General features: G+C 43.6%; 3 protein-coding genes and 2 long non-coding RNA genes across 6 annotated transcripts; 2 read left to right on the forward strand and 3 right to left on the reverse strand.

The window, feature by feature from the left end:
* Positions 1–21: 21 nt before the first annotated feature.
* On the forward strand, positions 22–2,881 carry LOC136197053 (desmoplakin-B-like). Of its 2 annotated transcripts, none has more exons than XM_065986737.1 (15): positions 22–75; positions 139–712; positions 763–917; positions 962–1,070; positions 1,250–1,339; positions 1,383–1,509; positions 1,557–1,586; positions 1,637–1,699; positions 1,749–1,809; positions 1,859–1,923; positions 1,974–2,006; positions 2,060–2,122; positions 2,178–2,252; positions 2,303–2,403; positions 2,456–2,881. In XM_065986737.1, exons 2-15 carry the CDS (start codon positions 352–354, stop codon positions 2,794–2,796), a joined length of 1,674 nt encoding a protein of 557 aa, XP_065842809.1. In that variant the 5' UTR covers positions 22–75; positions 139–351; the 3' UTR covers positions 2,797–2,881. The 2 variants fall into 2 exon arrangements, with proteins under 2 accessions (XP_065842809.1, XP_065842810.1); XM_065986738.1 differs by having other exon boundaries at positions 2,459–2,881.
* On the reverse strand, positions 2,787–3,293 carry LOC136197056 (uncharacterized). Its single transcript, XR_010672366.1, has 3 exons — positions 3,225–3,293; positions 3,011–3,137; positions 2,787–2,955 (listed from the first exon to the last, which is right to left on the reverse strand). It is a non-coding gene; the product is annotated as an uncharacterized lncRNA (long non-coding RNA).
* LOC136197052 (uncharacterized) lies at positions 3,231–14,176 on the forward strand. Its single transcript, XM_065986736.1, has 4 exons — positions 3,231–3,416; positions 3,875–3,972; positions 4,020–4,284; positions 4,331–14,176. The coding sequence occupies exons 1-4, from the start codon at positions 3,410–3,412 to the stop codon at positions 13,990–13,992; spliced, it is 10,032 nt and encodes a 3,343-aa protein (XP_065842808.1). The 5' UTR covers positions 3,231–3,409; the 3' UTR covers positions 13,993–14,176.
* Positions 14,177–14,382: 206 nt separating this feature from the next.
* On the reverse strand, positions 14,383–15,990 carry LOC136197055 (uncharacterized). Its single transcript, XR_010672365.1, has 3 exons — positions 14,793–15,990; positions 14,619–14,706; positions 14,383–14,558 (listed from the first exon to the last, which is right to left on the reverse strand). It is a non-coding gene; the product is annotated as an uncharacterized lncRNA (long non-coding RNA).
* A 6,077-nt stretch (positions 15,991–22,067) lies between these two features.
* LOC136196883 (histone-lysine N-methyltransferase SMYD3-like) lies at positions 22,068–23,018 on the reverse strand. The gene is made up of 6 exons (XM_065986546.1): positions 22,852–23,018; positions 22,738–22,801; positions 22,478–22,588; positions 22,377–22,413; positions 22,206–22,327; positions 22,068–22,154 (listed from the first exon to the last, which is right to left on the reverse strand). The coding sequence occupies exons 1-6, from the start codon at positions 23,016–23,018 to the stop codon at positions 22,068–22,070; spliced, it is 588 nt and encodes a 195-aa protein (XP_065842618.1).
* Positions 23,019–23,644: the final 626 nt, after the last annotated feature.

Genomic DNA, 23,644 nt, shown 5'->3' on the forward strand with positions numbered 1-23,644 from the left:
AACGCTATGTTTGCGCTTGCGCGATCACGTGCGAACCGTAAGAGTACTTCTCTACGAAGCGAAGCCAGGCGAAAGGTTATTCGACGTCTTCGTTTGCGAGACACACTAAATAGACCGCCTATCTTGTGTTACGGTTAGGCCGGACGTCAGACAGCTACGGCTTTTGAAGATATCTGTAGTTCAACGGTTGTACGACGAAATGGTGCAACCAGAATCACCTCAACCTCGATATGATCAAGAATGTGCGTTTATCGGCGATGAATTACATCTCTTCGGTGGAAGAAAGGGCGATCGTAGTTATTATTTCCCGCGCAACGAAATCTGGACATTTGATGTCAAGGAAGAGAAGAAATGGTTCCGCAATTTTGCCCAAGGAAAGAATATTCCTCCTCCTTGCGAGGGAGCACGATGCGTGGTCATCAATGGAATCATGTATTCGTACGGGGGAGAGAAGGAAGACGGGGGTCGTCTGGGAGAGGTGTTTGGTTTGGATCCAGAGAAAATGAAATGGATCCAAGTAGCCACGCCCATGAAAAGAAAGAAACCATGGCAACGTCTCTCCTGTTGTTGTGGGCTATCGGAGTGAGACTGATCATGTTTGGGGGAAAGAGCGAAGACATTCGTCGAGGTCGTCTCCAATCAGGAGCCCAATCGAATGGGTATGTGAATAATGAGATTTATGAATTTGTATTTGAGGAGGGAAGAGAAAAAGGTAAATTTCATGAATTGAAATCTGGGAATAATTCAAATGTTGATGTCTAGGATATTGGTTGGATGTGGAATTAAGCGGAGAAAGACCACAACCACGTCAATGTGCTGCCATGGAAACAATTGATCAGCATCGAGGATTACTCCATGGAGGGACTGACTTTTCGAATGCATTTGATGATGCATTTGTGATTGATTTGAGAGAAAAGGTATATAGTAATTATATTTGGCAATAGTTAATGATTTGAAATAGAAATGGATTTCCGTCAATTTCCTTCCAAAACCATCCGCTCGATCTCGTCACAAAATCTGTCGATTATCAAAAACAGGATTCAAAGAAAGAAATTGTTTTTTTCTTGTTGGTGGGTACAACGTAGAAATTGAATTTTCAGACCACGCTTACATTATTGATTTTGAAAAAAGGAAATCTTACGCGTTACAGAATCAGAGCTATTGATATCAACTTCTGATTACTTTTATTAGTTTCACGTAAACCCGGAAGTGGCACCTATTGTAAATTGCGAGACTCTCCATTGCGTAGAGAGTCGTGATGGGTCAGCTCATATCATTGCCACACAAGGAGAAGACTGGGCAAAAAGGCAAAAGGAAATTTTGATTGAGTTCTTTCTTGGTAAGAAGGAATGACGATATTATCCTATTTCATTATTTTCTAGGTCCATCAAACGAGTCGTGGATGCAGATTGAAACTCAGATACTTCCTTCCGCGAATTTGGTATCAACAGTGCCTCCTAATGAATTACTAAACATTAGGGAACTTGAAAGAGAATTGGAAGCAATGAGGCGAGGGTTTCTGTAATATTGTTTCTATAAATGATAATTACTTTTAGAATGGAAGTGGAGAAACTTCGAAATGAAAGGTTAAATAGATTAATAACAATTGAGTCACGTGACATCTTCAATTATGTAGAGCCCAATCTCATCAAGTCATAGAAGAACAAAGAAGACAATTTGAGGAAGAGAGACTGCAAAAGCAAGTTAAATATAGGTAATGAATTTTTGCGAAAGAATTCTTTTTGCAGAACAAGATTGGAAGTACGAAACCAGTCTTTGGAAGAAGAGAGATCTTGTCTTGTAGAGCAAAGGAAAAAATGAATCAATTATAATTTTGTCACGTGACTATTGCACTTGTAGAACCAAGTTGGAAGAAAGAGCCCAATCTCTTGAAGAAGACAAATTACTACTCAGAGAGCAAAGGCAAGAAATTAGAAAAAAACACCGAAAAATTATGAAATTTTCTGTTTAAGGAGTGGGTTTGAGATCCGTTGCAATTCTCTGAGGTATTGCAAGAAATAATGATTAATTAACATCGCATGATACCGTTTTTCTTTAGGACAAAAAATCGCGATTTGGAAAGAGAAAAGAGAGACGCGACTCACGCTTCGGAAGCTCAGAGGTATAGTCATACTGTATTGTCTATCGTGTGATGTTAGATAGCATTCTTGTTGCAGAACTAAATTGGAAATTCAATCCAGAGATCTTCACAAAGAGATCGTTCACCTAAAAGAAGACCTTCAAACCACAAAGTGAAGTTCTATCAATAAATAAATAAACACATCTGATTACACGTTTTTAGAATTGAATTAGAAGCAGTCCGGGAATCTCACCGTCGACTCATCGATTATCTTGCAACCAACCCTCACCGCAGTTCCATTGACCAGGGATTCCATGCAGCGCGTAAATATATTATAATGTAATCATGATTTTAATAAAATAATTTTATTTTCAGAAGGTTCTAATGCTTCAAGCGATAGAGAAGTTGATCGAAAAGTAACGGACGAAGAGCTTCAGCAATTGGCTCCTAAACTCATTGACCAGTGGAAAGAGGTTTCTCGTCGATTGCCAGGAGAGAAAGAAAGCGAGGCAGCATTAGAAATAAAGCACAGGAGCAATCCAAAAGAACTTGTCTACTCCATGCTCAACAGCTGGCACATTCTCAATGGATCAGATGCAACTGTAAAGAGCATCTGTAAAGCTCTTCTAAAACGACCCGTTATCCATCGGCTTGCTGCAGAGGAGGTCTTTGGAATAAGTGCTGTTAAACACGTTTTACGTGATTTTGGTTATTGATTAATTATTTCATTCTACTCTATCCCTTTCCAATTTTTTTATTGTTGCGCGATGCGCTGTAGTTTTAACGGGGTAGTCTCATTCATTCTCCCTTGTCTTTTATCATTTTTGTAGTTTTAGCGAGAATTCTTGTATCCGGGATGTCGATCACCCGTTTTGCTGTAGCCAGAGATATAGCCGTGGGAATTTTTTTGCAGATGGCGTCTTGGCTCACCGATGTCGTCGCGAATCATGATGTTGACCGGTTTGTCGGTCTGCACGAAAACCGAGCCTATTTTCGTGGAAAGAACGACCTCGATGCCTCTGTTGTAGTTCAAAAGGGCGGGATTATCCGAGATACTCTGATGACGACGGTAGGAGGGGCGGAAATTACAAGAAAAAAGTTTAGTGCTCAGTTTTCAAGCCTTTTCGTCTAGATAGAGATGTACCAGAATGGTGAAGTCTCTCGGAAACCCTAGGGCCAGAGCCCTATATAATCATTGTCTAGGGCTCTGCCCAGGGCACGATTCTCACGTGATCGCGCAAGCGCAATTGTTCCGACTCAACGAGCTCAGAGCTACAGGCTAAAGCGAGACGTGCAACTGTTTTTGGATCGCCTTCAAGTGCATATTCGATGTCTGGTACGGTCTAACTTACGTCCATGCCCTTTCTGTCTTCGTTCTGTTACTAAGACCAAGCCGCGCGCGGCCAAGCCATGTGGCTACAAGATTAAATCTCTCTCCAACCACTTTTTTCTACCAGCCAGCTTTTCGCTTGCTATGTACTTTCACAAACTGGCCTTTTGCTGGTCTAACACGGCAGAATCCTTAGTCACGTCCCTCTTTCTTGCCGATTAGGTCGAATAGGCTGCTTTGCTTCTGTTTAATTAAATGACGTTTTTCTTGGTACTTGATTTTATCAATTTATTTTATTGAATATTGATCAATGATGTTAGAAAGAATGCCATGAATTTGAAAAACCTTTCTGTTTCTTATCACCTAGGACTAATGGGAGGCTAATATAATCTGTCATTATGAGTCTCATTTTTTTCTAATGTTTTGTATTAGATTAACATGTTTAATTAACTAATTCATTTCAGACGTTTTTGAGTGGGAATTTCGCCCGAGAGGTCCAACCCTGTGGGAGCAGATTCAAGTCATACTTAAGAAATACCCTCACGGTGGGCAGATTCTAAAGGTACTTGTGCGAGAATGTTTGCTCTTTCGACGTCAGCTTCTTAACAGGAGCTAATTCAAAATGCAGACGACGCTGGCGCTACCGAAGTGCAGTTTCTTCTCGATGCGAGGCCAGATGCATATGGCAGGGAAACTCTGATCAACCCGAAATTAGCTCGATTTCAAGGGCCGGCGCTTTACGCACAGAACAACGCTGTTTTTAAGGACAGCGACTGGGAAAGTATACAAACTCTTCACCGAAGCGTGAAGGAGAAAGATCGCATGAAAGTGGGTCGTTTTGGAATTGGCTTCAATTCTGTTTATCACCTAACAGGTATTAAGACTTGGCAGAAGTGAAAATATTTTGAACTGCTTTTTAGATCTTCCCAGTGTTGTGAGTGACAAGAAAATGGCCTTCTTTGATCCTCAAGAAAATTGTTTCGAAAAAGGCGGTGCAGGGCACACTTTGTCAGCTTCTGCAAAGTACCCTGATCAGTTTGCTCCGTACAACGTATTTGGCTGGAGCATGGCGGATTTATCATACGAGGGAACTCTTTTCCGTTTTCCTTTGAGAAGCAATGGTGACGAATCCGATTTAAGTTCTCCGAAAGCTGTTCGAGAAACGGTGTTTGAACCATTCAAAAAAGACGCTCATCTCGTTCCTCTTTTCCTCAAATGCGTTGAATCGATCAAGCTCTTTGACTGGCGACCAGAAAGTGAGTCGCCTGTAGAGGTGTTTAGCGTCTTTATAAATGAAGACACTCGGCAATCTGTTCGTGATGCGAGGTCGCGGATTAACGTTTGCGTTGAAAACGACGATGTCGTGGTGGAAGAAGCTTTTGAAGCACTCGTGACCTGTCGGGACGAATTCCAAGTTCTCTCTAATCAGAAATGGCTAATTGCTCACTACATCTCAATGGAGGATTCTGACATCTTGAAACTCAGTAAAGAGGTACATCATGCGCCATGGATTGGCCTTGCTCTCCCACTCCCACCCTTGAACGCCCATGCTCAAGACCTAGGACGGATGTTTTGCTTTCTACCACTTCCTCCCACTGACGACAGCAACACCGGTTTACCTGTGCACGTTCACGGATCGTTCAGCGTTGCTGATAATAGAAGAAGCCTGAAATGGCGTGCTGCAGACTGCAAGACTGATAATGAAGTCGCGTGGAATGAGCTACTTCTTCATCATCTAGTAGCTCCAGCATACGAGGCTCTAATTTCTAAAGCTATTGCTCTGTCTTTGGATCGCGAGACCGTCTATCGAGCCTGGCCGGAACTTTCGCGTGTTAAATATCATTGGCAAGGCGTTGTGGATGAATTTCTACGCCGTTTACTCTGCAATGATGTCTTTCGGTTGGACTGCGGCAATGGTTCGTGGATTTCTCTTGAAGAAGCTGTCGTACATAAATCGTCAGAGTTGAGTCCAGACGAAAGTGTTGCATACGAAGTAATGATGCGAATGGGAGAGCCCGTTCTTCTGCTTCCAAGAAATGTTCTTGCTTGCCTTAATCGCGCTAAAGCTCGCAGTATAGCTAGCTATGAGGCATTTGACTCGAACTTTCTTTGTTCATCGCTGAAGAAAAGTCCTTACAAATACGTTGACCTTACAGGCAAGAAGAAGTATAGTCTTCTTGCGTTCGCTTTGCGGGACGAAAACTACGCTGATTTAGTGGGACTGTTCTTGCTGCCATTGAACGATGGATCTTTTACTTCGTTTCAGTTGTCGTCATCGCCAAGCCAAGTCTTCATAGAAAACAAAGATTTCCTGGTATCGCTTTTCCAGGGAATGGAGAACAGGTTCTTACACTTCTCTTTACCCAAACTTCTGCGCCAAAAGTTGACGTCAATAGAATGTTGCAAAACGCTGTCGTTGATGCATATTCAACATCACCACGTGGTTTCACTGCTGAAAGGAATTCTGCTAAATTACTGGCCATTGCAAGATAAGGCAATCATTCCATGGTCTGACCAGCCTAGTCGTCAGTGGATACACGATCTTTGGAGATGGCTTCGAATTCATAAGGACTATATTGACTTCCTTGGTTGCTTTGTCATACCTTGTGGCAACTTCACATCTGTGGCGAAGCTTGACGGTGAAAGGAAGGTCATATTTGCTGATTTTGCTCGGCACGATTTAGATTTTTCGGATGGAATGTCGCAGACCGTTGCGTCTGCCCTGAGCAGCGCTGGTTGCGTTGTTTTGAAGGACTGCCCCGATTACATTTTGTCTAACGACGAATTGAGAAAGTACGTGTGGACTCAGGCCGAAGCTTTGTGCTGTCTTGCTCAGGTGCCTGTTTCGGTTTCTTCCTTTAAGGAATGGACGGAGATTCAATGTCGAGACGTTCTTTCGTTCCTTTATCGTGTGATTGACAATGATTCGTCTGTCACTATAGAAATAGAGTCGGTATTGCTGTCAATGCCTCTTTTTCGTCTTTATCACTCTGGTGCCTTTACATGCCTGAAGAATTGTTCTGCGTTTGTTCCAGAGTTGTTAAAGGCCGATCTTCCGTTAAGATCTTCTTTGCTTTCGTTTCCTAATCGTGAGCAATCTTTGATTCTTGATAAAATATCGTTATCGTCGTATCGAAAGTTGACTTTCGAAGAGTTATTTGCCGAAGTGGTGTTTCCCGATTTTGAAGCGTACCAACTAGAATGCAAAACGGAAATAGTGAAATATATTCTCGACAATCATCTTTCTCTTCCCGACATCGTCCGCAAAGGCTTGAACGAACTCACGTTTGTTCCTGTTGCAGGCGGAAAGATCAAGAAACCGTCAGAACTTTTTCATCCGGACGTTCCTCTAGCCAAGAAGCTCTTTGGAAACAAGCCATTTTTTCCTGGGGGACACTTTTCTCTTTCCGAAAAGTATGGTCGTCTCCTTTCTGTTGTTGCAGGCTTTCGTTCGTTGGAGTCGATTTCAGGTTTGCAACTTGTCGACATACCCGACGAAGCTTCAGCGGGAGATCCCGAAAAAGGTGCATCAATGCTCAGTCTTTTCTGTAGAATGGGCTACTCGTGGGTACGAGATCTGTTTTCTGAGCAGGTCTCGCCCTCTTCGACCTTCGCGCAGTTGTTGAAAAGGTTTAAGTGGTGTCCTGTGCAGTCCAATTTTCCTTCTTTATACCCTTCCGCTCTTCCATGGAAGGCTGAAGGCTGCACAACAGCTCTTCCTTCCGAAACCGTTTGTGCCCTTGACGGCAGGCAAGTTTCTTTGGAAAATTTGTCTGTTCTAGTTGGCAGCACTGAATTTATATTAAAAGGAAGTTTTGCTCTGGACGAGTGCCTCCTGAACTTAATAGGACTTCGTCAGCCTTCTTTGGATAGCGTTTTTAAAAACTTGTTGAATGCGATTGAGAAATACAAGTCACAGAAAGAGTGTTTCGATGGGAAATTTCACCAAATGATGACGAAGTTTCTTTCTCTTCTTCCTCAGTACTGGTCTGAGGCCTGTCTGCATAAAGCTTTTTCCCGAAATTTTTCAGATTCCGACTTTATTTGGATCAATCTAAACGTTGGATTTGTTTCCCGTCATCGCTTGGGTACGTCGAGCTGTTACGTTCGCTCTTTGGAGCCGTGGCTCTTTATTATTTGTCAGGAAGTTCATTCTCATTTATCGTCTTCGACTATTCAATCTGCTCTGGGAATAAAATCCGAGTTTAGTCAATCTGATGTGCTAAACGTCCTTGCCGAAATAAAGAAATACCATGACAAAGGAGTAGCGTCTGCAGAAGAAGTCGCTCGTGATTTGGACATCACCGTTGGAATTCTCAACTGGATCACGGAAGACGTCGTCGTAAAAGTTTCCTCAAAATTGCTTGACCAACTCCTCGTTCCGGTTCAACATAGTGGAAAACTTCAATTAGTTCCGCCGAGTGCGGACGTTGTTTACGGCGATGCGAAGCGATTGGACAGTACTACTGATCTAACGGAATTCAAATTCATTCACCGAAATATCTCCGAAAGTACTGCTATTAAACTTGGCGTTTCGTCTTGGAGAACTTCTTTGGAAGACAGAGATAGAAAGAGGTGTCTCGACGACTATGCTGTTGATCTAGGAGAAGTGTATGGACAGCGAGAACTTCTTGCTACTCGCTTAGCGGGCATTATCAGAGACTATCCATGGGGAGTTGAAATTTTGAAAGAGCTTGTTCAGAACGCTGACGACGCGGGAGCGTCGTTACTTCATATAGTTTACGACAAACGATCTCATTCCACCGAAAAAGTGTTTTCTGAAAAATGGAAGCACTTGCAGGGTCCAGCATTGCTGGTCTACAATGACCGCCCTTTCTCTGAAAAAGATTTCAAAGGAATTCAGAATCTGGGAGTTGGCAACAAAGGAAACGATGCGTCAAAAATAGGACAATTCGGAATTGGCTTCAACGCTGTTTACCATCTTACAGATTGTCCTTCTTTTATCTCCGACAACAAGGACCTCTGTGTCCTGGACCCATGCATGTACCTTCCTACTTCCACTGTTGAAAATCCTGGTCGTAGATTCAGGTTGGGAGAAGGCTTTTGGGAGAACTTTTCTGACGTTAAAGACGCCTATTATTCAGTGTTCTCTGCTGAAAGGCTTTCTGATTGCACTCTCTTTCGATTTCCTTTGAGACATAACAGGTACAGCCCAGACAGCCCTATTTGTGAAAAGAAGGTAACATTTGAGGAAATGGAAAAGCTTTTGGAAGAGTTTGCAGATGTTGCTTCTGATTTGCTGCTTTTCCTGAATTCACTGCAGAAGATAAAACTTTCTGTTATTTACGATAAAGAACAAATAGAGCGCTTTTCTGTTTCGGCTGAAGTGGTTTCTGTTTCGTCTGAAGTGGGGGAAAACACGATAGATATAAGAAAAAGTATGTCTAAACATATTGCCGCAGCCAAGAAGGTGGAATCGTTTCAATTTCAAGAATCATGCGAAATGAAAATTTTTACAAAAGTGGAAGGTGGTCAAGTTTCAAACCGACGTTGGCTTGTTCTTCAATCAATTGGTAGTCGGTTGCTTGCTGACGCCAATAGAAGAATTAGGGATTACACAGATAAAGCCATGCTACCTCGCGCGGGAATTGCTGCTCCTCTATGTGGAACTAAAATAAAGGGCAAGGCTTACTGTTTCTTGCCGCTGCCAGATGAGATACCATTGCCAGTCTGCGTAAACGGCCACTTTGCTATTGACTCGACACGTCGGAATCTCTTCCGGCAGGCTCCTTCAATGTCCAATAGCTGGCAACAGGCGTGGAATGAGGATCTTATCGATTTCTGTGTTGCTCCGGCATACGTTTCTTTTCTAGAAAAAGCCAAGCGCTATGTCAACCGTGCCTACCATTGCGATCCTAGTAATGTTGAGCACCATCTGGATTGGTTTCACTCTTTATTTCCCGTAGTTAATAATACCGTCGTTTCTTCTTGGGATCAATTGGCTCGCCAAGTTTACGTCTTCCTTGTTCAGTCACAATCCAATACTCTCGCTTTTGTAGACAGTCTTCTGCTGTCCGAACAGCAAATGTTAGAGAATGCTGTTTTTCTTTCTGAGAAAAAGAGGGTCTCTCGGCAAGATAGAGATATATTTGATGTCGGCTGCGTTGTGAGAAATCAGTTTCCTGTGGCACCTTTACTAAAGTGGTACTCTTTTGCACCCGTGAAAAGGCAAGCACTCGGGGTACGCAAAATTCTTCATTGGTCACAAGAGCACATTCAATTTTGTGTCGGAAGAGAAGGCGCTATTGTCCTGAAAGCGCTTCTTCTTTTGCTTGGACTTCCGGTTTTCACAACAACTCAGGGAATATTTTCGTCTTTGCAAAGCTTGCGTGGCTCTGGAGTGGAAATAGCTAGTCCCGAATCCGTACGTCACTGTCTCTATCACTTCGATTCCTCTTTGAGTCCTCGTAAACTTAGACTGGGTAAAATCAAGGACACGCTCCTAAAAGCTCCCGTTGTCGCCGTCTTTCTTTTGGAGTTTCTATTTTTTAGCCAAAAAGACAAATCGTTTTCCTTGCAGAAACTTGATGGATTGCCACTTTTGGTCACAGAAGACGAATGTTTGAGAACGTTTTCGAAGGATGATCCTGTCTATCTCTCTCGCTTTCCCGGACTCTTGCCAACTCAACCCGAATTTTTTCTTCACTCAAGCATTCGTGACTCGTTAGCTTTACACTTAGGCGCCAAAGTCATTAAGGCTACAGGACCAATTTGTGTGCTTTCTCCGTCTGAGTTGGTCGCCAGACTGCGTGGCACAAAATTGTTTCCTGTGTATGCATTACACTGTCGCAAACTAGAGGCAAACCTTTCTTTGCCTGATAAATGGGTTTCCGAGTTTTGGAATTACATTAAAACGGAAGGACAGTTGTCTTCTTCCTTCGATGATGCATTGGACTACTTTAAGGGTTACCCCGTTATTCCTGCTACCGTTGATTCTATTCCCGTCTTTGTTCCTATTGAGCTTGGCTTTACCGTTTTGCATGTTACTAATGGTTGTGACCCAGCTGAAGAAGCAGTGATACAGATGGGAATGCCTGTTCTTCGAGGTGAACTTCTTGGAGAAAAAGCCTTGGATGCATTAGTTGCGTCACGGTGTGTCACATTTCGCTCTCCCGGAAGAGTGATAAAAGCCCTTCAGAACATTTTTTCTAATAAGAAGTGCTTGTGCTTCGACGCACCGGTATCTCTTTGTCTTTTAAAATACTTTAATTTATTTTTCAAATCTGTTACTCAGGAGGTGAAGGGATTTTCTTCAGATGAGCTTAGCACCCTCCCGATTTTTGAGACAGTTGATGGTAGATTTCAGCCCATATCCCGTGGAAAGTCTTTTTGTTTGCCTGAAACTTTGCTGTTATGCGGTAAAAAAAATTGGAAGGATTCCGAGCTACTTATTTTTTTCAAGACGCAGCCGGAATTATGCACTTTGTACAAGTGCTTGGGTGTTTTCCCAAAATCAATTAAAGACGCCTATCTGGACTTGATTCTCCCAAAGTTTTCTCTCTTATCGGACAGCGATCGAATGGAGCATCTGTTGTTCTTAAAATCTTTTTCTGAGCTGTCAGAGGTACTTGAGAGTCTTTCTCTCACCCAATGTTTCTCGATAGACAGCAAAGTGTTTTGTGTTAATGACTTTTATGATCCCGATGTTAAGCTGTTTTCGCTCATGCTTCCATCTCAGGCCTTTCCTCCTCCTCTTCCTATGACGGAAACGGCCTCGGGATCGGAGGACGAAGACCGAGTGGAGTGGCTTGAATTTCTTCGAAAGCTTGGCTTGCGAAAAGTTGCTTCCGCACAGTTGCTCATAAAATTTGGTAAATATCTTGAGGAAGGTGGACATTATGTAACCCCCCTGCCAGAACTTTGGATAACAAAGTCAAAGCTTCTGTTTCAACATTTTATCGAGAATGACTACAGCAGGGGGGTTAGGGACCAATTCTTATCATTGAAATGCTTGCCAGCATCAGATATTAGAAATGTGCTAGCTGCTATTTCTGACCCCTTTTCCGAAACGATCACGAGCTGCAAACGTTTAGTACAATTTTCTCCGATGAACGAGCAGCTCTGCTGGACTTCGCGCGCTCTGGCACCGGATTGGGCAATAGCGAAGTCTTCTATGTCTTTTGACGAATATATTGAACCTTCTCCATCTCATTCAAATGTAACTAAAAATATTGAAAACTACGTGAAGGGTTATGAGCGCCTAGCAAGTGAAAAGACACTCAATGATGATCTCGTTAGAGAAATGCGAGATATCACTCTGTGTATCTTCGAATTTTTCAGTGCGAAACTAGGGTTCCAGAAGGCTCCAAAGTTATCAATTTCATCAAATCTCAACGACATCTCGATTTTCACAAGTTGCTTTGTAAATCCGGAAAGCGTTAAAGCCGTTAAGACGCTTTTCAAATTGAAGTTTATTTTCATCGCTGAGAAAAGAGCGTTCTTTAGTCCTCTTAGGGTTGTCCAAAGTTCTCCAAAAGGACTTCCACATTTGCATCCGTATTTGCACCAATTACCGGACGTTTATGGAAAGCATAATTATCTACTTCGTTGTCTTGGTGTGGACGCTGAGGCTAGACCATTTCATTGCGCTTGCGTTCTTAGAGAAATATATCGTAAAAATGACAAAGGTATTTCTTCACTCAAAGATTCACAGGACATCATAATTGATTATTCAAAAGAGGTCACGCTCAAAGATTCAAAGGACATCGGAATAGCCATGTCTGCGATTGAGTGCCTCTTTCGTTTGCTTCAACGAAATGAAGACGAAATAAACAATGAATCACTTACCGTCGCTTTATCTCCTTTGTTTTTATTAAATCGAAAGGGAGGGCTGGAACTTTCAAGTAATTTGGTCTTTCTTGACGATATTCGACATGAGCCGCTTCTTCATCGCTCTAAGACTTTTAGCTCTAAGTCTTTTCTCATTGATCTCACTACGTGTAATTTGTCATTTCTTCACGAGAGAACGGTTGACTTGTTGCCAGAGAGACTTCGACCGAGGAAGGCTTCAACTCTTTTCGGTTTTCGAATCAGGGAAGGCAGTATGGTTCCTCCGTTATATGAACAGCATCTGACTTCTCTTGAAGGGCTAAGAAACTTGATGACTTCACAAAACTTTGTGTTCGGACTTAAAAGCATATATGTCCACAAAACCAGGAATGAAACGATTCCTTCACATTTGGAGGAAGGTCTACAAACTATTGCCCAACTCGATGTACGTTGTTTGAAATCTTTTTCAACTTGTCTCGTTTGGTTTGATGATCAAAAGGAAGTAGAAGACACATCGGAAGATGGAAATGTTTACCTTGAAGTCTCAGGAGCGGGAAATAAAGCCGTCCTCTATGTCACGGAATCTGCCATTAAAGACCATTTTTCTGAAGTGGCTTTTCCTGTTTGGATAAGGATCACTCATTGTCTAATGCAATATTTTCGATGTCCAGCTGATATTGACAGCGCTACTGTCATAGGCATGCTCACTCGCAAAAGTCCATTGGAAATACCATCGTATTTGAAGTATATTGGCATTTCCTTCCTTGACTTTGGTCACGAGCGTAAACTCCGAGATGAATCTCGTTACGCAGAAGTTTATTGCGGTGGGGAAGTGGATACGGTTCAAATGGATAACGATGTCACCGATAGTGCCTTTGATTTTGACGAACGCGTTGTATGTTCTAGCGCCAAGAACACGCCTATTTACGGTCGAGTCCTTAGTAAAGAGTACAAGCCTAGCGATTTGAATGAAGTTAATGATAATTCGCACTACGTTATCGATGGTGGTAAGGAAGATTCAATAAATGTTGACCCCTCGAATCTTCACAAACTTAAGGAGCGAGAAACTCAACCACACATACCAGATTTTGCACCGGCTGTTGAGTCACGATCTGCCCGTCAGCAATTAAAGACTTTCCAGGAAGAACGTGCAGAACTGCTGCCACTACGTGATCAAGAATCGCACATTTCAACTGAAGGGAAATCCGAAAGAACCAGTGATACTTTTCATTACAGCAATTCTCGCGCCAGCTCCTCGTTAGGTAACGACGCGAGACCCTTTCGTGGTGGAGCATCTCACTACGATGGCAGGAATTCTGAATATTTTCTTTCGAGTCAGACTCCTTCCCGGCAACCGAAAATGGGGAGAATGTTCCGCTCCCAAGCTGCAGCTGATTTGCTAGCTGCTCGAAAACAATACGAAGAACAACTTCAAACAGGCAGTTGTAATTTTGCCCTAGTTTGCTTTCTTTGCCACGAGTGCGCCGAAAAAGCTCTTAAAGGTGTTTTGCTTCTGAAGGAAGGTATCGATGTTACGCAACGCAGAAGCCATAATCTTCTATGGTTTCAAGAGTCTGCCCTGGCTTACGTTTCTGAATCGGCTAAGTTTATCGTCCAGAACAGCATCTCAGAGTTGAACAACTATTACGTTCCCACTCGTTACCCAGATGCCTTAGATGCTGTACCTGCAGTTTCCTTTACACAAGATCATGCTCAAAAGGCTTTGAAGAGTGCCGCGATTATTGTGAGAGAAACTGAGGCTTCTTTTATTCTCAAAGAGACTGCAGTTTAGCGTGCATTACATTTGCACATCGTGGAGTGAATTAGTATACAGTATGTCCCATTTAATTAGCCTTTTTATTATTTCGGTATGTCCACCTTTGGCACTTTATTTGTTTAGCTTGGTGCTTTTGACTTCTATTTAGCTGGCTATGATTGTTCTATTATGCAAAGAGAATGTTTGTTGTATATGTCAACACAGTCGAATGACTAATTTACAGAAAAGCTTTGTGCGGGCCGTGCCTGAGCTTTGTCATGCCAGACAATCACTTCTAAAAAGCAAACAGTTTTTTCACTCTATCGTTAGCTGCGATCGGTCAAGATCGTTCGAGTATGCCTTAACCTTTTATCAGAGGATGGTTTATTCATCAAGAGTATTTCTATTGATTTATTTTAGGTAGATTGTGTAGCTAGGTAACATTGTACGGCAGACCGGCCAATACGCGTCGAAGGTTTTTCGTTGTAAAATAATCACTATCACTATCACTATCACCTGTGACGTCAGAGTCGACGTTCGTGGTGTCATGGTGGTGTGGTCCGCTGAGACGTACGGCTGAAAGGAAAGCGCTATCGCACGATCTAGAAACGGGAAACGCGTTACTTCACCTCGATCATGACGCAGTCGTCTCCCAACCGTACCTTAGGCTTCTCCACCGTGTTCCTGTCGCTTTCAAAGGACGATTTCACCGACGTTTTGGCTGGTAGCCGTTATTTCTTCGCTTATCGTCTGGAAAAGAAGCTGGGTAAGCTGGGAATAACAGTTTCCGTCATCTTCTGGTACTTTATCCGGGATCGGTGAGAAGTGTAACTCACGTGTTCAGAAATGGATCCTCGCCGTTTCTTCTCTCTTTCGGACTTGTGCCTCTCGTGCCTCTGCAGAACTGCGTCATCGACTGATCATCTCACAGATGCGGCGTCTCCGCTGCCGTCAATAGCCGAAATCGTTCTTGCTCATTCGGAAAACAGCTGTTACGATTTCCCGTCCGTAGGTCGTCGTAACTCGGGTGATCGAGTGGTCGTCGCTGGATGCAATTCCCTCTGCACACACAACGAGGTCTCTCTTTCACCACACCCCCTTACACACAACACCCGTATCACAACCACGCAACCAAATCCCAACAATTCCCCCTTCTAAGCTCACGACGTCGTAGCGCATGCCATCGCACAATAGTACCTAAGAATAGCTCGCGTAGGCACAAAGGAGATAAGTGGAGTTGTAAGAGCTAGGTAGGCGTACGAGTAGGTGGACAGACGCCTACCGGTCTGTCCACCAGGGACTATATAGGAGAAAGTTTTGGTTGTAGTTGGTGTGTGTGACTGTAGTGATTGATGTGAGTTTGGAAGTCGGTGTGAACAATAAAGAGATGGAAAACGAGAGTGATGAAGAGGTGTCGTTTAACCCTCAACGGTATACGGCACCCATTACAATGGAGGTCCCGCCGAGATCGAGTCCGTCGAGCCTCTCCGGACTCGATCTGAATGAAGATGAAGGAGAGGAGCAGAATCGGCGCGATTCGGCTAGTGGAGTGAGCGGATTGAGCCCGTCGTCTGAGTCGGACGACGACGCTGAGGGAATGACACCACCGCCCCACGAGAAGACGGTGTGGGTTGGTATTTGTTCTTCGCGTTTGCGGCAACAGTATCTGCGAACTGTGGCGACAAAGGTGCAGGAGTCTTTGGAGGCCCCGAGTCTTCCTCCGGAGACACCGGTTACTTCGGACTGGCTTTGTGAGCGCTTGGAAGCGCTTGGGCGAAATCCGCAGGCCGTGGAAGTGGGACTCGACCCGAGCGGGAACGTCTACCTGCAGGACGGTCGAGGTGCTTTCCTGTACGTCGCGAGGAGAGAGAAGGACGGCGCGAGGAGTCCGTCGTTGACGGCGCGCGTGTTGCCTAGGACTCCCGAGGAAGTTAACGCGCTTCGGGAGAAGGTACGCGCGCTGAAGATGGAGATAGGACAGCTCGAGCCACGCTTTCGCAACGCTACGAAAGCGGCGGAAGCGGGGAGCGCGAAGGAACTCGTCCGGCTGAAGAAGGAGAACGCCCGGCTGAGATCGCGTTGTGATGAGCTGCAGTTGCGGAGGTGTGAGGAAAACCTTCGCAACGAAGCGGAGGTGGACGCCTTGAGAAAGCGCCTGCAACAATTGGAGAGCCCGCCTACGAGAAGCGGAGGTGGGGTGCCTTCGGTGCGAAAACCTACTAATACGTCGGCGACGCCTCGCCGACAGGAAAATGGGACCGTGCCGAAGAGGAAGAGCGAAGACGTCGCGGCGAAAGAGGAATCGCCGGCGACCTTCGACAGAGCGAGCCCGCCTACGGGAAGCGGAGGTGGGGTGCCTTCAGTGCGAACGCCTGCCAGTACATCGGCATCACCTCGCCGAAAGGAAAACGGGACCGTGCCGAAGAGGAGGAGCGAAAGCGTCGCGGTGAAAGAGGAATCGCCGGCGACCTTCGCGAGAATGAGTCCGACGTGTGCATCATCCGCCCTGCGTGGGCCGGAGGTGTCAAGGAAGAGAGGGAAAGCCCCGCCGATTGATTATTACTCGGCCGAGGATCCCGAGATCCTGTTGGACGACTGGCTGACTACCGTGGGGAGTGCTGCCAAGTGGAACGGATGGACCGAGGCGGAACATCTGATGCAACTTGAAGGACATCTCCAAGGGAAGGCGCTGCAAGAATGGATGCTGATGTCAGAGGAGGAACGAAGCGTCGTGAATAAAAACGCCAAGAAGAATCAGAAGCGAAGGAAATTGGATATGGACGGAAGGTGGGAGGAGTTACGAAAATTCTTTGATCCTGGTGGCGAGGCAGGCGGTCCTCCACCAGAACGTCCGCCTCAGAGGTATGGTCTGCGCCCAAGAGAGAATCTTCGAGCCCGGTTGCGCTCGAGGACGAGCTCTTCTTGAGGCGGCGGAAATGTAACGAGGAGACCCGTTCGGCTCCTCGTCGTAAGCACGAATGAGTATAGGCATGCGTCGTAGCGCATGCCATCGCACAATAGTACTTAAGAATAGCTCGCGTAGGCACAAAAGAGATAAGTGGAGTTGTAAGAGCTAGGTAGGCGTACGAGTAGGTGGACAGACGCCTACCGGTCTGTCCACCAGGGACTATATAGGAGAAAGTTTTGGTTGTAGTTGGTGTGTGTGACTGTAGTGATTGATGTGAGTTTGGAAGTCGGTGTGAACAATAAAGAGATGGAAAACGAGAGTGATGAAGAGGTGTCGTTTAACCCTCAACGGTATACGGCACCCATTACACAAACGTCTCAATAAGGTAAAATAAACTGACGTCGACCAAATGTCAAAAAAATGGGTAAGATTTCTTTTTTGCCCCCGGACCACTTTTTTGCCTCCCGGACCACTCTTCTGGCATAAAAAGTGGTCCCGGACCACTTTTTCTGTAATAAAAAGTGGTCCCGGACCACTTTTTTGGCAGGACCACTTTTTTCATGACAGTACTTATTTTGACGTGTGGTACGTTGTAGGGATGTATGAGTTGGAACGATTCGGACGCAGAAAAACGAGCTCCTGAACTCCACCAGCGTATAGGATCGTGCTCCTGCTTTCTGGAGGTTGGCTGTGGACGCGCGATTAGGCTGTTTTTTCGAACGAAGCTAGCGAACGAAAGAGCCCGGCCCAAAAACACGCGACAGTCCTTTCTCGCTTCCTTAGAGCAATCGAATGACGACGCCGTGAAGCAGATAGAGTCGACAAAGTAGACACGTGAGTTCGAATGCGAAAGTGGTTTTTGTGTGAATTCGAGCTATGCACCGAAATTTCATGTCACGCGAAAGCGTTCGCGTATTCAGCTCACAGTCGTTTCTTCGTGACGGAGACGGAAGAAAACGACGAAAAGCTACACGACCAACAACCTTAGGTAGTTGTTCTTTGTCCAGTCAACGAAACGTTCAAACTGGGTAACGAGTAAGATTGAACGTAAGTCGAAGATATTTGATTGTTCTAGTGTCATCAGTACTATAGATAAAGCCTTGCCAGGCTAAGATTCTCTTTTAGAGGAGCACCATTCTGAATTTCAACAACGTCATGGACACTCAATTACCTCAAACTCTTTCATCGAACGTTCCCACGCTCGTTTTCTTCATTACCTTTGTGCCATCGCAAAAAGAACGCAAAGGATTTCTACGTTTCTCTTCAGGTTCTTTGCCTTTGATCTGAAATGTTTATCTTTGTTTTGTAGGCACATTTCACCTCTGGGCCCCGAGGTGACTAAATTAAACCGGCCCAACTCTTGAGCCAGAGAGGATAAACGTGGCTTGAAAGCAGGGGATTCAATCCCCTACTCCCGTGGCACAAGTGCTAAACTGCCACCCCACTTAGGAAGACGCGGTGGGTTACAATAGCGGTCCCCCTGGAACAAGGCTGACAGAACTCACATCCGAGGGCTGCCGGTCCCAGGCGTCCGAGCCGGGAGACTACACAGGCTCTAACTCCGACGGGGGAGTAGGGAGGATGACCCAAACCCAACCGAAGCCTGTACGGACCCTCGCTGTTCGTGCAGGTGGACAGCGAAACAAGAGAGACCCATGTGCAAATTTTTTCATAAATTCCGGTTTACTTCCAGGTTTTATTTAATAAAAGTTCGTAGATCGCCTAAGTCTACGTTATGTCTGCCTGCGACGCGCGTGCACACGACTCTCTTCAAAGAGTCATCGGAGCAGTTTTCATATCTAATGCAGGGGTCGTGCTCAGGACCCTCTCGTCGCCACGCTACTGTACGTCTAAACAACTACTCTGCAACTATCTATACTACAAGTACGGTATGAAAAGAGTCATTTAAAATATAGCAACAAGGCCAATTCTGTGACATCTTCTTCCCCAGAACTTCTTTCAAAAAGAGTCTCTTGGTGACTCTTAAGTCACCAATTCGTAATTACTGAAAAGACATCAGGATTATTACGGTGAAATAATTTACCAACACCTCCTAAAGCCCAACGAAATAAAGTGTACACTCTTACGAAGAACTCGCAGTACAGTCAATCGACTAATAATGATGTAAAAATATTAATGTAAAGGTTGATTTTTTAACCATTTTTTAATTAATCACTTTGAGGTTACAAGAGAGGGAGAAGAGAGCTTTTTCTTCCAAAAAAGCGACATGAACATTTTAAACGACGAGGAAAGACACCTTACTTCAACTTGAAATCTCGAAGTTATATCATTAAAAGACGTCGTGCACACGTGTTGCCATGGTCACGAACGTTGACAACAAGCATAACTTCCATCAATGAAATCGCCACAGTTTTCATCTTCATGGTAACAGAAGCCTTGGACTTTGATCAGGGAGACCCCTCTTACTTTACGTCATCAAATCCACACGTGTTACCATTGTGGCGAACATAGAAAACAAAGCGATATACGCATGTTAAAAATTCTGACCAAATTTACCGTTTCGGTTTGAGCATGATTGCTAGGTAGAGGCCCACGAAGATCCTCTACGTCATCAAATTATATAGGTATTTATGGATTGCCATCTGATTGTTGATGAGAGGTAAATTACCGTAATTAGCATTGCCAAACGATCAAATCGAGCAGCCATTACGTATATCTAAGAAACATAAGACCACGTCACTAAACAGAAAAAATTTCCACGTGCTATTTTAACTTGAAAAGATGATGAAATAAGTACAGTATGTCGGTTCCCACTTAAGAAGAACAAAACGCCTCCAAAAAATACTAATGAGAAAGTGACTTAAATTATTACTGCTATAAGAAGTGGCTGACATCGACAGAAGAATAATGCACTACAAAAAATTTATAAAGAAATAAAATAATACGCGAGATGGCCCTTTAAATTTTCACCTTATTGCACACCAGCTTGTTGCAATTTCCTATCCATTTAAAGCCTTTCGTTGTCTCCAAGAGAAAGCTACGAAGAGGAATACGTACGTGACGCCTCCAAGGAAACATCGCGCCTCGAATAGGAAGCCTCGCATTAGCAAACGGACTCAAAGAATAGCGTGCTATAGAAAAAGAAAGTAGAGTATTTCTACAGATAATTCTTTTTCTTACAGGAGTCTTGTCTCTTTCCAGCATTTCAAATTTTGTTAACGTTTGCAAAAATCCGCCAGGGTAGAATCAAGTGACATGGAAAATCCCAAAATTCCATTTCAAAGAAGAGGAACGCTTCTACAATAAGAGCAATAGTCTATGTATCTTTCATTTCCTTTACTTCCCGTCTTACCCTTAGTGGAATGGAAAGAGACAAATCCTAGAAGAGATCAATCGACTCATTAGAAAAATATCACAGATGAATAATAGGAGAACACTGATCCCGATGTCACAATGGATTTTGGAAACAGATTCGACCGTCTCGAATCGTGTTAAGAGCTATAGCTATTTATAATAAAAGAAATCAAGAAAATCGAAGATACTCCGTGTTTTTCTCGTCTGTCTCTCACAGCTGCAGCTGATCGTTGTTGCAATTTCCAACCCCATTCAAGTTTTTCGTCCTTTCTCTTTGCCTAGGAGAGAGAGCGAGATGAGATGGAGAATTAAAGGAAAACGTCTGCTACGCCTCTAGGGAGACTTCGCGCTTCGAATACGAAGTCTTGCGTCAAAGGGTGAGCGGAAAAAAGAAGCGTGCTCTAGAAAACGATGGCAAAGAAATCTGGAAACGGTGAAACGACGAGAAAGATTGAAGATCAGCAATTCCCGTATAAGTCCATAAATAACCTACGTACATTATTAATGAATAAAAGAGCCAAATATTTTTCGCAACATAGCAAAAGACAGAAAAAATTACCTCTTAATTACTTTCAAGTGTTTATGCAAGCTGAATGGATTAACGTTACTCAACCAATATTGGTCTTTCCAATTATGAAAAATTTATCTAACGCAAACAAATTTCTTAGATGCAAATAAATAACGCAAGAAAATAAAGAAAAGTAACAAAACTGAAATTGAAGCTGTTTAAACTCGGGGATTGGCCTGAAACAAAATCCAAACTGAGTTCAAGTCAATGAAACTAAATTTAATTGAATCACCACGACGACAAGCTTATTGAAACTCTTTAGATTGAAGAAACAGATGCATAAGGTGTCGTTGGTTGATCATCGTAGCTGGATGGTCTTCTCCCAAAAAGACATCATACGAACGAACAACCTAAAATAGGAGATTCAATTCAATGTCCTACTCCATTTGGAGACGATCAGCGACTCACATTTTGCTTGTAGCGTGTAAGAACTTTGTCTCTTTGTAAAGGAATGAGAGAGGCGCAATAGGCGAGGTAATTTCGAGCCAAAGTCGGATTGTCGGACGAAAGAAAGGCTTTCAATGCTTCGGTAACAATTTCGCCAAATTCGAGAGTTCTTTCCCACATATTTAAATCTGAAAAATTGCAGTTCTAGATTTGTATGCGTGTATGGTAACCAAAGCAGTAGGCTTGCGCCAAAGAGGCAATTTCTCGAATGTAACAGCTGCGACGATCCAGAGGGGACGACTTTATGAATTCGTCTAGAATTGCTATAGCAGAAGCATGATCTACAAATACAAGGCAGTCGTTGTATCATAACTTGAAATTTGGTACAAATTTACTGCTAGCTTTCGCTTGGACACGTGCAACTGCTTCAATTCTCTTACACTCGTCGATGCATTGACTCACGTCTGAAGGCATGACTTGCTGCACGACACGGTGCACATGCAAACTCTTCGTTGGGCTTACCTATACCGGGAGTTTGAAAGCGAAGGTTTGTGTGAATCTTGTTTCTTTCAATGGCCTATATGAAAGAATCCTTCTTTATAATGAGAGGAAGGTAAAGGCTCTTCTATACTTCTGGACTCGAACAAGCCGAGCATTTGCAATCGAATAAGTATCGTATGCGCAGTCTTTCTTGACGATATTCTATTGTACCCAAAATCAAATTCGAAACATAGTTGATAGTGAGCTAAGAAGAAGGATGCGTGAGGAGAGGAAGGGGATACATATAGAATAACACCTCCTCTCCTTGGCGAATTGGACGAATTGCACGAGCTCGCATTATCTTTCTAACGTTGGAAACGTACAGATTGGGACAACACGAGTGATTAAAGAGCGAAAACCTACATTTCCAAAAGATAAAGATATCGAGTTCAACTAAAAATAATATGACTTGGAAAACAATGAGGCTGCAGCCATGTCAATAAAGCCCTTGTCCTGAAGTCCAAAGCAATTGCGACGATACTAAAAGTACGTGGTTAATGTAAGACTTATAAATAAATAAATGACTCGTACCTGGCCCATTAGTTGGTCAAAGAACTGCATATCCAATTCACGATCAACGTATGTTTGAGTCAACAAGTAGGTATTCAAACGAATCTCGCTTTCCAATTCCGGACGAAGCGTTTTATTTGGGTCTAAAAATTCCCAAAGTCAATATTCTCCTCGCGTAAAAGGAAGACATACTTGAGAGCAAGTCACGAATGGGACTCTCTTGCCGACTCTGTTAAAAACGAAAGAATCATATAACTATATGCTTAGAAGATTACTATTATAATTATTCTAACATCGAGTTTGTCAATTAATCTTCCGAAGAGGCAAATGCTTTTTTTGTAGTAAGGCGGAGAGGTCGACTGCATTCTCACGCATTCGCTCTTGTGCACTTTCCACGCTTCTCTCTGCAAAAAATGCCGAGAAATAATTCAATTAGAAGATTAGGTCCTAAAACGCTCTGCAGTTTTCACTACAATTAAAAGCATAATATCTTTATCATGCCTTTGCATACTGAGAGAAAAAGGTTGGGGGTGGGGCTCAGCTCTAGATCTACCTGGCAATGTTTTCCGCAATAACGTGCAAACTTGCATTTCGAGCAGCTGTACAATTTCTTCGGACTTAAATAAGAAATATGAACAAGGTAAACGTCTATCGATTGCATTTTTACATGTCTAGGCATTCGTTGCACACTTTCTCGGTCATTCCATCAGAAACGGCAAACGCAAGAGGCTCTTCTTCGAAGACAAGTACTCCTCGGCTAATTGGCTCTGTCGCAATGTAGCCTCTTCCCTTCGTTTCGATCGCAACCTCTTGCACGAGGCTTTTAGCCGCCATTTTGCGCTGCTTGCAAAGTCCCGTAGTGTCCGGGTTTTTCGAGAACCGCGAAACGTTAGCACATATGCTGTTATTCTGCAACGCGCTGCTTAGTTAATGCGGCATGCATCACAGGCGCGCAGGAGTAAAGTTGGAAGAAATATGGAGGCTAGCATGGAGGCTAGCAAGCTATAATGTAGAGAGGGAGGAAAGTATGTCGCTGAAGAGCCTCCAGATAGACAATGAGAGACAACCTGTGATGCGCTTTAACGTAGAGCACACTTTTTCGACTATACTTTTTGCCGTTCATATTCTTAAATAACGAGCCCCACCCAATAACACTAGTAAAAACCTTTAGAGCAAGATAATGACGTCGAAAAAATATATGGCAAGATAATCGATGTCCAAACAATATTTCAAATAAATTTTATATTGATAAATATTGCCAAATTAAAAGTAGTTTAAGGGCCCCGGAGATGATCGCGTAACGAAAGTGGCGCTAAGGTTATCTATTTTCTATTTGAACCGAACAAAGCAAGAAAAGCCTAAATGAAAGTGGAGCAGAAACTCGAAGAGAAACCATGACGTCATCGGCGATTGCCGATGCTAAAGAGTTAAGACTTCCTCGAAAGAGGATCTCGATGGCA

The sequence above is a fragment of the Oscarella lobularis genome, chromosome 16 (genome assembly GCF_947507565.1).
Source record: "Oscarella lobularis chromosome 16, ooOscLobu1.1, whole genome shotgun sequence".
NCBI classification, from domain to species: Eukaryota; Metazoa; Porifera; class Homoscleromorpha; order Homosclerophorida; family Oscarellidae; genus Oscarella; species Oscarella lobularis.

What these genes read in the sequence shown, in the direction of transcription:
- LOC136196883 (XM_065986546.1), bottom strand. Translation starts at nt 23,018, where the DNA reads ATGGCGGCTAAAAGCCTCGTGCAAGAGGTTGCGATCGAAACGAAGGGA. An exon ending in GATTAATTGACAAACTCGAT is followed by an intron (nt 22,414 to 22,477) that starts GTTAGAATAATT and finishes CGTTTTTAACAG; the next exon opens with AGTCGGCAAGAGAGTCCCAT. An exon ending in TTGACCAACTAATGGGCCAG is followed by an intron (nt 22,155 to 22,205) that starts GTACGAGTCATT and finishes ACGTACTTTTAG; the next exon opens with TATCGTCGCAATTGCTTTGG.
- LOC136197052 (XM_065986736.1), top strand. An exon ending in ACGGTGGGCAGATTCTAAAG is followed by an intron (nt 3,973 to 4,019) that starts GTACTTGTGCGA and finishes GCTTCTTAACAG; the next exon opens with GAGCTAATTCAAAATGCAGA. An exon ending in TTCTGTTTATCACCTAACAG is followed by an intron (nt 4,285 to 4,330) that starts GTATTAAGACTT and finishes ACTGCTTTTTAG; the next exon opens with ATCTTCCCAGTGTTGTGAGT.
- LOC136197053 (XM_065986737.1), top strand. Translation starts at nt 352, where the DNA reads ATGGTTCCGCAATTTTGCCCAAGGAAAGAATATTCCTCCTCCTTGCGA. An exon ending in CACGCTTCGGAAGCTCAGAG is followed by an intron (nt 2,123 to 2,177) that starts GTATAGTCATAC and finishes TTCTTGTTGCAG; the next exon opens with AACTAAATTGGAAATTCAAT. An exon ending in GAAGACCTTCAAACCACAAA is followed by an intron (nt 2,253 to 2,302) that starts GTGAAGTTCTAT and finishes ACACGTTTTTAG; the next exon opens with AATTGAATTAGAAGCAGTCC.